The sequence below is a fragment of the Prosopis cineraria genome, unplaced genomic scaffold (genome assembly GCF_029017545.1).
Source record: "Prosopis cineraria cultivar Desert tree isolate PC_DT_omini unplaced genomic scaffold, ASM2901754v1 PC11, whole genome shotgun sequence".
In the NCBI taxonomy this organism is placed as follows: domain Eukaryota; kingdom Viridiplantae; phylum Streptophyta; class Magnoliopsida; order Fabales; family Fabaceae; genus Prosopis; species Prosopis cineraria.
In genome coordinates, this window is record NW_026555342.1 from 16,904,964 (window position 1) to 16,917,279 (window position 12,316).

Here is a 12,316-nt window from a genome sequence, read left to right on the forward strand (position 1 = left end):
AAATATCAATTAAGATTTTCTCCAAAAAAAAAATCTCAGGTTCAAAATTTAAATTGGAAACAAATCAAATTGTGTTTATATAGCATGGTAATACTCTGTCTTCTAAAAACATACTTCATGCCAAGTGCCAAATATTATATATATATATATATATATATATAATTTATTTATATATTTAGCCAAACCAACCCCACACACAGAGAAACAAACTCATCACATCAAATAAAAACCACACCTCCACCTCCAAAGAACGCATTAACGTCACCACCTTCAATGGCGGAGAAGCAAGTCGACCCATAAACCTAAACCCGAAAAGCAAAACAATTTCTGCAGCTTCGACAATTTTTCCCCATCGCATCCATGGCCGACGTCGTGGTTTCGAACGACAGTTTCAATCCCATGAAGAAGAAGAAGAAGAACGCCAATCTCCTGCTCGGCCGCTTCGAAGTCGGAAAACTACTCGGCCATGGAACCTTCGCGAAGGTCTACTACGCTCAGAACATCAAAACCAATGAAGGCGTCGCCATCAAGATCATCGACAAAGAAAAAATTCTCAAAGGCGGTTTAGTCGCTCACATCAAGCGCGAGATCTCAATCCTCCGCCGCGTCCGTCACCCAAACATCGTCCAGCTCTTCGAAGTCATGGCCACCAAGACGAAGATTTACTTCGTCATGGAATACGTCCGTGGCGGCGAGTTATTCAATAAAGTCGCCAGAGGTCGATTGAAGGAAGAAGTCGCCAGAAAGTATTTCCAGCAATTGATCTCCGCCGTCGAATTCTGCCACGCCAGAGGCGTCTACCACCGCGATCTCAAGCCTGAAAACTTGTTACTCGATGAGAACGGCGATCTCAAGGTCTCCGACTTCGGCCTCAGCGCCGTCTCTGATCAAATTAGACAAGACGGCTTGTTTCACACTTTTTGCGGAACGCCTGCGTATGTTGCTCCAGAGGTTTTGGCCAGAAAAGGATATGATGGAGCCAAAGTTGATCTCTGGTCTTGTGGCGTTATTCTCTTCGTTTTAATGGCGGGCTATTTACCATTCCATGATCAGAACGTTATGGCTATGTACAAGAAGATTTACAGAGGCGTTTTCCGGTGTCCCAAGTGGTTCTCACCTGAGCTAGGCCTCTTATGTACTCGTCTCCTCGATACAAACCCAGAAACCAGAATCTCAATTCCAGAAATCATGGAAAACAAGTGGTTCAGGAAAGGGTTCAAACAAATCAAATTCTATTTCGATGACGATAAGCTCTGCACCAGTGTTGAAGACATTGACAAACTGGATTTAAACAAAGAAGACATAGAATCAGTGTCAGACTATTCCGTATCAGAATCCGATTCAGAGCTGGAAATTAAAAGAAGAAACAACGTATCGCTTCCAAGACCAGCGAGCTTGAATGCATTTGATATAATATCATTTTCTGCAGGCTTCGATCTCTCTGGGTTGTTCGAGGAGAAAGGCGACGAGGAGAGGTTCGTGTCAGGCGCGCCGGTGTCGGAGATTATATCGAAGTTGGAGGAAATTGCGCAGTTGGTGAGCTTCACGGTGAGGAAGAAAGATTGCAGGGTGAGCTTGGAGGGATCGAGGGAAGGTGTGAAGGGGCCATTGACGATCGCGGCGGAGATATTCGAACTGACTCCGTCGTTGGTGGTGGTGGAGGTGAAGAAGAAAGCAGGGGACAAAGCAGAGTATGAACAGTTTTTTAACTCTGAATTGAAACCTGGGTTGCAGAAGTTGATGATAAATCATGAATCAGCAACTTCTTCTTCTTCTTCTTCTTCTTCTTCTTCGAGAAATTCTTCTGATGATACTCCTCAGCCATTGAAAATACAATCTGATTTTGATTCTTAGAATTTATCCACACTACTTACCTCTCAGATACTGATTACACTAATTTTTTTTTCCTGTTTTAGATTGTTCAAGGTAATTTTGTTTATTATCTTTTCTGGACTTAGGTTTTATCCTTAGCTGGAGTGGTAGATTCTGTTTTTCCTTTTAATGTACTTAGTGCTGCAAAAAGGCTAATTTGAATAATAGACCGTCAATATATTATCAATATAAACTGTACAGCTAGCCAAGTGACCTTATTTTTCAGACCCAGAATAATTGATTGTCTAATCTAGTTGAGTACATATGTTTCTAATGAGCTGCTGCATAACTTCATATATACTTTTCTTATTGGTTTAAACTTTAAAGTATAAATGTGGTTCCTTGGAAGGATTGTAATGGGTTTTTAGTTGGATCACTCCAATGATCTTTTGTTCTTTACAAGTCTATTGTTCTAATTGGAATTTGGTGGAAGGGAAAAAAAGCAAAGGGATTCAAAAAAATAAATAAATATCTTTTCTTCCTTCTATATACAGTTATAGATCATACCTTTTCTTTAAAAAAAATTACAAGATTGTATTTATTTTTCCAATATTTTAATCTAGCTTTAATGTTTATTTAACAGATATTGAAGGAATACAAAAGTTGTAGGTAACCGTCTACCAAAAAGAAGTTGTAGGTAACCTAATAGTATATCCATATGCTATTATTTATAAGATAGAGAAAAAGGTAGTGTTTATTTTGGTTCTATTTATAGAGTACTTCAATCATTATTATATTTATTTTTATCATTTTTTTCTTATTAAAGTTGGAAAGTTTATTGAATGCTAAAGAATTTTATTTTTAAAGTATATATATTTAATAGGAGTAAAATTAAAAACTTATTAAATTTTTGGACAGAGTTAATAAAATTTAAAATTTTTCTTAATTCTAATAAATATGTTAAAAGTAACTTATAAATAGAACCAGTGAAAGTATTGATAATGAGTAATAGATTTTTGGTATATTATTTGGAGGGTTAAGACATAAAAAAAAATCACTCTAGCTTTTGAGAAACATCATTCTAACATGGAAAAAGACATGTATTTTTAAAAACAAATGCTCCAGACATTTGTTGTTGTTTTCTTCTGATATACATATAATAGACAGTAATCCTGCATTAGTGTTAATTAAAGACATAATTTGTCTTATGCTGTTGTAAGCAACCATTAAAGTGCTTTTGGTGGTGAATCAATTTTGAAGATGAATTGGAAGTGACATTGGGCTTGAATCTTTTAAAATTTACTCTTATCAAATGATTTAAAAGTCAAAGAGAAAATGATATAATCAACATTAGTCCAATTGTTAAAAATTTAGCTTATAATAAATGTTTTGAGTCCAAAGATATGCCATGTTAGTAAACCTCTATAATCAATTTATTTAAACTTTTGTTTATTTAAAGAGAGAGAGAGAGAGAGAATGATACAAGGACTAATATATATATATATATATATAATTTAATTAAGAGGACAATAGGATTGAACTTGGTCACAGGGTAGTGATGTTTTGAATTTATGTAAAGAAAAAGGCATTCATAAGATTGTTCACAGGTATCATGCCATCTTTTTCAACCTTAAAAGGATAAGAACATGAGACTTCCAACTACTATCAGACCAAAAAATATATGCATATCCAGCTATCATGTACACAGACACAGATAACAGGTGAATTACTTGATAGAAAGTTTTGGACAATTAATTTACACGGTTGTCTCATTATTATTTAATTATAATAAACTTTTTTCAAAAATATATTAAAATTACATATTTTTATTTATTTATTCAAAAGATAAAGAAACTATATCTCAATCTTGAGTCCCATGTGTGGAGCCTGAGAGGAGAAGCCGTGTCACCTTTATCCCAGTAGTCTATTTGATATAATGTTGCCTTTAGATGTAGGAAATTTTAGATTTGGATTGGAGTAAAATCCACCATTTAAATTCAAAAATTTCAAATATTTTACTCCTAATCATGTGGAAAAAATGAATTACACTTGGCTTCCTAATCATGCATTTGTTAGTATTATTTAAAAAAAACTTGTTAGCCCATACTAATTATCAACTAACAGTACTATCACAAGTTTGTTAATTGTTAACATTATTGATCAACTAGGTGTTTGCCGCTTAATATGATGTTGTGTGTTAAAAAAAAAAGTGCCAATTAGGGTGCTATTTGCTAAATTGCAAGTTATTTCAAAATAAAAAAAAAATAAAAATGCCCTTCGACTCAGGCATTTTCATTTGTGGACCCTAGTTTACAAGTTCAACATCACTGAAGCTCCATTTTTTCCTCTCTCAAATCTGCTTATAATATGCTTAATGGTGATCATAATTATTCTCACCCCATATGCAATTACATCTGAAAATTGAGTATCCCCCATAAATGTAAATCCTTCTTTGGTTACTCCTTTCATCCCTATATATAAAGTATTTTTAAAAGTTTATTTTGTCTCTAAATATTAAAAATGACAATAATATTTTTAAATAGTTAAACAATTTTACCCTTATCTTAAAAAATAGAACAGATCATTAATTATATATTTTTCCTACGACCATCATGATATTAATTGTGATATTATTATATGTAAAACTAAAAAATTATTGTATTTTTATATGATTTCAACTAAATAACAAACATTTATTAATATGGAAGATTCAATTAAAAATATTTTATATATAAGAATGGAGGGAGTATTACTTTATAACAAACTCTCTTGACTAATGAGGCTAGGAAACGTAGAGGATTGAATGTTTCGGCCTCTTGTACCTGGTGCCACCATGATGTTGAAGATACTATCCATGTTTTCCGTAATTGTAAGTAAAAGATATGTGGAAATTAATAATTGAGCCGAGTCTTATCCCAAGGTTCTTCAACTGCAATCTTTTGGAGTGGTGGTATTTGAATCTTATTGCTACTATGGGGCAGGTGGGTTGAAGTTAATCGGAAGGAGTTGTTTATTGTGGTCTGTTGGCTCATTTGGAAGCGACCGAGTGATAGAATTTTTGAAAATAACATCACTTGCACCCAACAATTAGTCCATAGGGCCAAGGCTATTGTTTCTTGTTTTAATGAGGAATGACTAAGTTTGAAGAGCATTAATACTTGGGGTACTATGAAGGATGTGGTAGTCCCTTGCTTGTTATAGGAAAGGCTGAGTTAGTGTTTATGTTGATGGAGCTTACTTTAATTCTAATCATAATATGAGTTGTGGGGTATCATTAAGGACAATTATCACTCTCCTTCAAAAGCTTTTATGCTTAAATTATTTGAAGGAGATTCTCTTATGACTGAGGATTGGGCATGTCTTATTGGTCATTGAAGAACTTGGGATGATGGGATGGGAGGTATAAGAAGATAAATTTGCGAAGTGACTCATTAGAGACTTTAAATTTGATTAAGGATTGCACAAAATGAATTACATACCCAATGGGATTTGATTTCTAAAGTCAAAGTTTACTACATTGGGACTGAATGGATGATCTCGGATACAATCAGAGAGAGGATAATATTGAAGCTAATCACATCGCAAAATGAGCACTAGCATTACTAATTGATTTTCATTTTCTACCCTTGAAGAAGTTTTCTCCTTTAGTTCTTGTTTTGTAGGGTAGGATTTTTTTTTTTTTGGGTTTTTCCCTGTTTATAAGAAAAAATTAGATTTGGGCAACATTAGGTCACTTTTTGAAATTTTGGGTGAAATAATTGCCTTTTTCGATATTTAAGAATATCAATTGTTGATTGACAATAATTAGTTTATAATGAATATCATATAACCTTTTTTATGCATAAGAACTTTCTTTTTCTCATTAACATAATACTATAATCAATATCAGTATCCATATAATTAATTATGAAAATTAACATTAGTCAAAAATAAAAAATATGATAAATTACAATTACAATATTAATAAACCATATGCTTTAAATAATCAAAGATGTATCTGGCCACTAAGACTCTCCCCATCATATTGGGGGATTTTGGCAGCAGGTCAATTTCATGACTTGTTCAAAAGGACATTACATGCTACATAGGAAACATCCAATGAAGCTCTAATACAACATCTTATTTGATGATCTCATTTAAAACATGCCTACTTCTCTATTAAATCTAGCATTGTTAGCCGTATCTGTGCTTAAATACGTGTTTGTTTTTATATTTAAAATCAACTAATTTTATGCTCTTATTTGTTTTAAAATTTTTCTTTATATTCCGTAACCTTTTCAATCAGATATCCAACGAGATTTTGTAAGAGTTAATTACACTTTACATCTGAACCCTGTTTACTATAAATAATATTGAAGCTACTGATTTATTCTGTGAATTAAAATTTGTGTAAAATACAAGGTAGAAGAATAAGATCAAATTGTTTTAATAAAATAAAATATCAAATTCAACTAAATTATATAGAACATCAAAAAATTATAAATACATCTAATCAAATTTAAATTATTAAGAAATATATAATTGAGAAATTTGAGGAATTGGGGTGAAGGAAGCTTAGTACTTAATCAAGAGTACATAAGAAACTTGTTTTTTATATGAAGAATTACAACCAGGTCTCACGTAGAAAAATTAATTACTGTAATGTCTGTTATTAATACAATTTAGTTCAGTTGTCAATAAACCTTGTAATAATTAATTTTTTTATATTAAACTTCAATGCAATTATCTCCTTTTTTATATATAAGGAAAATAGATATTTGACTTTTATGATTTATCTCATGTCTTGATCTAATCACAAAAACATTTTTATCAACAATTTATTATTTTTAGTACAATTATTTGATATCTAATATTATAATTACTGACAAACACATATTTAACCATTATTAAAAACCATAATTTTTTTAAAGATATCGAATCTTAACCGTTTTTAAATAAAGCGACTTTAATTTTTATAAACAAAAAAAATATGTTGAAAAACAGAAAAAGTTAAAAATAATGAGCCAAGTGGATGGACAGGCCGCAAGATTAGGAATTCGTTCCTCTGTTCTCAACATCTGAAAACTCTGAATCTGTAGTTTTCTGCAAATATCGAAATCTCGAGTCATCCGAAAGAAAAAAGACCTTTTTTTTATAACTTTTATAATAACAATAATAACAACAACAACAACAACAATAATAATAATAATAATAATTAGTTGTTACCAAAAAGGGGTATTAAAATTGGTCTTTTAAGGAGAAAAGCGACCTTTATCATTGAAACCTCTGTCATCATATTATTTGTTGACAAACACTGTTTTTTCTCGTCTTATTTATAACACAAATAATTTTTTTTATACTTATAAATCGTATCATTAAAATTTTACACAAATTTTTCCTTTTGGCTCCATTATATGTTTTTTTTCAGAGTTGAAGGAAATGTATTTCACTAAAAAGAGAGAGAACATCAGACACCTAATAAAGCAACAAGATAACAAGACTATTAGCCTAAAAATACCTAAAACAAGAAACACAAACCAAAAAACAGAAACAAAGCCTTTTCCTAACAGATTAAAGAGAGTAATGACCAATTTTTGTCTACTATCGCTAGAGAAGTGGTAATAGATGGTTTTAGTCCAAAGACTAGCTTCAATGAGCTCAACCTTTTTGACGCCAATGCTGCAAACCAAATTGTAGTTTCAAAGACCCCCTCCTATCATAGGAGGAAAAGATATCAACTGAAATTTGAATTTTTCAACACTGACATTCTGAATCTCAATGCTACCATGTTTTAATATTAAAATTCTTAATCTGATATTAATGTTTTTATAATATCCTTACTTGTCATTTCCCCATAATATTATCCCTGAGGTATTAATTACATTCTTTTAATATTACCCTTAATTAAACCCATTAATGATGAGATAATGTAATTTAAATTTGAATTTCCTTTCATTTAAATAAGGGTAAAATTAAAAGTTTATTTTTTTTTTGACAAAGTTAAGACTGGACTACTTTTCTTAAATTCTAGTAAGATGGTTAAAGTAGAGGTATCTTATAATAAGAATCTAAGAAAATGTATTATTAAAGTATGTATATTTAACAGAAGCAAAGCTATAAACTTATTAAAATTTAAAAAAAAAATTTATAAATTTTAAGGTTTTTATTGATTTAGACAAAAATATGTTGAAAGTGTGTATAAATAAAACTACGGCAGTACCACACAACCTTGTTAGGCCTTGATAAATAATTATATTTTGTGTTTGGATAGGGAGAAAAATGGATATAGAAGGGGAAAAAAGTAGGCAGAAAATGTTTTCACTCCTTATATTTTAATATTTATTTAGATGAATTGGAGAAAAATCAAAGGGAAAAAAAGAATAATTTGTGCTAATTTTTTAGTGTAATTATTGAAATTAAAAACTCAAGTATACTCCCTCTGACCTTACATATAAGAGATTTTTTAAAATTTTTTTTCCTAAATATAAGAGATTATTAGAATATTTTTTTTAATGAATAGACCATTATACTCTTATTAAATTGTAAAGAAAAAAGATAAGTACTCCCATTAATTTACTTTAAAAAAAGATTTATTTTTTTATTTACAATAATTAGGGACAAAATTGAAATGTCACTGTACTTTTAATTAAGGAACCAACTTTTTTTAGTTTGCGTGATTCAATTAAAAATATCTTATATATAAGGATGAAGGGAGTAAGTAGCACTATGGTAATCATAACTATTATATAGTACTTAATAATAGTTTTGTTATTACTCCCTTTATCTCTATATATAAGAGGTCTTCTATGTCTTTTTTGCTCCTTAAATATAAAAGATTATTATCATATTTTTAATGAACGAACCATTATACCCTTCTTAAATTGAAAAAAAAAAGTATTTTCATTAATTTATTTTAAAAATATTTATTTTTTATTTATAATAATTAAAAATAAAATTAAAATATTGTCAAGATTTTAATTAGATAATTATATTTTATTAATTTTTATAATTTACATAAAAATATTTTATAAATAAAAACGGAGGGAGTAAGTTGGTAATAAAAATTGAGCCAAAAAGATAAAATTAAAATTCCTGGAGAAATTAAATTTCAACGTCATAGCCTCATAGGATGTAGAGACAAATCTAGATATGTTATATTCCAAGTGACAAAAGGAACCTCCATATTGGGAGCAGCAGTCACTATCCAAATCCACCGGCCAAATGCGCAAAAATTATTAATGAGAACTAAACCGACAGGGAAGCATTGGCAATATATGTAATTCTCTCTCTCTCTCTCTCTCTCTCTCTCTCTCTCTCTCTCTCTCTCTCTCTCTCTCTCTCTATTTAGACGGCCTTTTTTTTTTTTTTTTCAATACATTCCTGTTATATGTCCCCCATTGATAAAGGCCTTTTCTTTTTGTTACTTGGGGTATTTTTTTTAAAAGAAAATTGGTACTTACAAATTTTTAATTTATACTAATGATAGTTAAAATTTTAAAAATTATAATTTCTTCTGAATAATCATACAAGAATAGACTATTCATTCTTTTTAAATTATTAACTATTATTCATTTATCCTTAAAAGTCATAACCTAATTTCTCAAATGTTACAACGGCTTTTACCCTTTTAGAAGTGGTAACAAATTTAGTTTACAAAGGTAGTTGCATAGGGTAAGGGTGGCTTAATTTTTCTTAAATATGGTTGAGGAATAAAGCTTTATTGATGAAAACAAATTAGTTTGTGGGTAGGAGTAAAAATAGGTCAAGTTCTTATCAAAAGCTTGTAACTTAACTTACTTGTTGCTCCAGTATTTTACTTATTCTTCAGAAGTTTGGTTTTCTAAGTTCAAACGACAGTAGAATAGACCTACTATGATTTTCGGCCCATACTTTGTTTATCACTCCAAACACAATCCAACAAATGTTAAAAAAATTATTTGCACATGTTATATGAAGAGGTTTTTTTTTCTTTTTTGTTTTTTTTTTTTGAGTTGGCAAATGTTGAAACATTTGCAGGCGCAGTTCGAACCCGCGAACTAAGGCATCACAAGGATGCTGCTATAACAGCTGAACCCAAGGTCCCCGGCATGAAGAGGTTTTTTTTATTAAAAATATTGTGCATAGAACTAGATTGTGTGCACGTAGACTAAGTTCAATTGCATTGTTCATAGTTTATGGATATTATCATCAAAAAAGCAAAACACACTTTGTTGAAATTATTTTAAAGTATTAATAAAAAAATTGGCTTCAAACTACAGTAATTTTTCTAGACAATCTATACTTTTTAGTACTTAGATTTCTTAAAACAACTTTAAAATTCAAAATATCAGTATCAATATTAGTACCGTCAAGGAACATCCAACATCAATCGTCATCAATATCTTTAAATATAAAATTTTAGTATACACCATCATTTCACAAACCATGTCACTTTATTAACAATTATTAAAAAAAATAAAAATAAGTCTTTATACTTTGATTGCATTTTTTTAGTTCTAATAATCTTACTTTGTTGTTTTCCATCTTTTTAGTTTGATTAGTCTGTAATGTTAGCCTTTATAATTTTAAAAATACACATAAGGACCATGAGCTAATTCTGACAAAGTTAATTTTGCTGCCATATATTTCATCATCTCAACTCTTCTGCTTACGTGTATTTAATCTCACTTTCGTCCCTTATTTATATATGTTTGAGCCAAGTATAAAATATTTTTTTCCTATTTACCATTTATTTTTTAATCATACATCAATGTATTTTGATGTCATCAATATATTTTTACCATGTTAGCAAGGAGATTAGTATAGTTACAGCAAAATTACTTCCATAAGTACCATCTCATGGTCTTTTATATGCATTTTTTTTTAAAATTAATTTTTTAATCCTTTAATTTTTAACTTATTTGTAATTAAGTTTTTCAATTATAACTTATTGCAGCTCAATTCCTAAACTTTTGAACGCACCTATAACTTAGTGTGCGTTTTCAGTTTGTCAAACGTTCATTTGGTAAAAGTTCATTTAGTGAAAGTCAGTTTAGTGAAAGTTAGTTGTTGTAATGAAATTTGTGTTTGGATATATTTTTTCAAAAGTTAGTTTGATACATTGAAAGTTGTTTGGTTTATAATAGTGAAATGTGCTTTTGAGTGTACAATTACCAAAAAAGACATTAATTTATAATGATTTATAATTTTTATTATACAAATGTAATATATTTAAAATATTTAAAAAATATAATAAAGATTTTAAATAACACAAATTTTGATCTATAATGCTAAAAATTTGATCTCTAGTTATTTGTATTTTTTAATTTATAATTTTAAAAGATGTAATAAAGATTTGTAATTTTTAATATACATTAATGCTAAAAATTAATATGATTAATTATTCAATTTATAATAATAAAAAAATTGATACCTAATTATTATTATTAAAATAATAATTATATTTTTAATGAATTAATTATTTTTTAAATAAAAGAATAAGAGATTAAACTTAGGGTAGTATGGTCAAATAACATCCTACTTTTCAAATTCACTTTTCAAAAGTTTTAAATAGTTACATTTCAGAAATCCACTTTCAGCTACTGTTTGAATGTACTTTCAGGATGTGCTTTCCTGCGAAATATTTTACCCAAACAACTTTTAACTTTCTAAAAGTATAATTTTGCTTTCTGAACATGAAACGGAGGAAAACCAAACGGGACCTTTAATCTTTCAATTTTTTTCTTTCTTTTATCATGTTAGCTTAGATCTTATGTCAAAGAATAAAAGGAGGATATTTTAAAATAAGACATGAGCATTTTGTTTATCTCTCTTATTTGATAAGGATATTTTTTAAAAAAAATTAGAAAAATAAGGACTAAATTATTAGTTGGTCAAAAGTTGAGAGATTAAATTGTAACAAATCATAATTAAGGGACTAAATCATAGTGAGTCATACTTGATAGACTAAGTTATAAGTAAGTTAAAAATTGAAGAATTAAAAAATTAATTTAAAAAAAATAGAAGAACTAACATCACAGTTTGATCAAATTAAAAGAACAAAAACAATGAAATAAAACTATAAAATCTAAAACAAAACACAATTAAATTTCAGAGACATATTATTGTTTTCTCTCTACAAAAAAGTTCTACCTATTTTTAAAAATCAATTCATTTAAGTCTTTTCATTGTAATTTTTCCATTTGTTCTCCATTGGTATGAAAAAGCAACCCGTCTGGCCCCCAGCGTTTTCGGAGTTCTGTTCCTTAAAGGTTCTAACTGTTGTTGATCTTGCTAGTTATAAAAAAAAAAAAAAGAAGAAAGAAGAAAAAGAAAAAGAAAAATATAATCATTTATCCCCTACTCTTGTTAGATTTTACGTCTTGTCCTAGGTACTCAGTTGTTATTTTTTGTTAAAAAAAGACGTTGGCGATGAACGACGTCTGCGGCAAATAATAATCGTCTTTGAAGGCATAAAATTTGAACTCTACAGTTCTGTACAACATTATTACACAGCCTAAGGGCAAGACAAGAAGAACAACACATA

At 29.3% G+C, this 12,316-nt stretch overlaps 1 protein-coding gene across 1 annotated transcript; it reads left to right on the forward strand.

Moving 5' to 3' along the window:
• The first annotated feature begins 204 nt into the window (after positions 1–204).
• LOC129285952 (CBL-interacting serine/threonine-protein kinase 12-like) lies at positions 205–2,112 on the forward strand. The gene has a single exon (XM_054921948.1). The coding sequence runs from the start codon at positions 361–363 to the stop codon at positions 1,852–1,854; it is 1,494 nt and encodes a 497-aa protein (XP_054777923.1). The 5' UTR covers positions 205–360; the 3' UTR covers positions 1,855–2,112.
• The last annotated feature ends 10,204 nt before the right edge of the window (positions 2,113–12,316 follow it).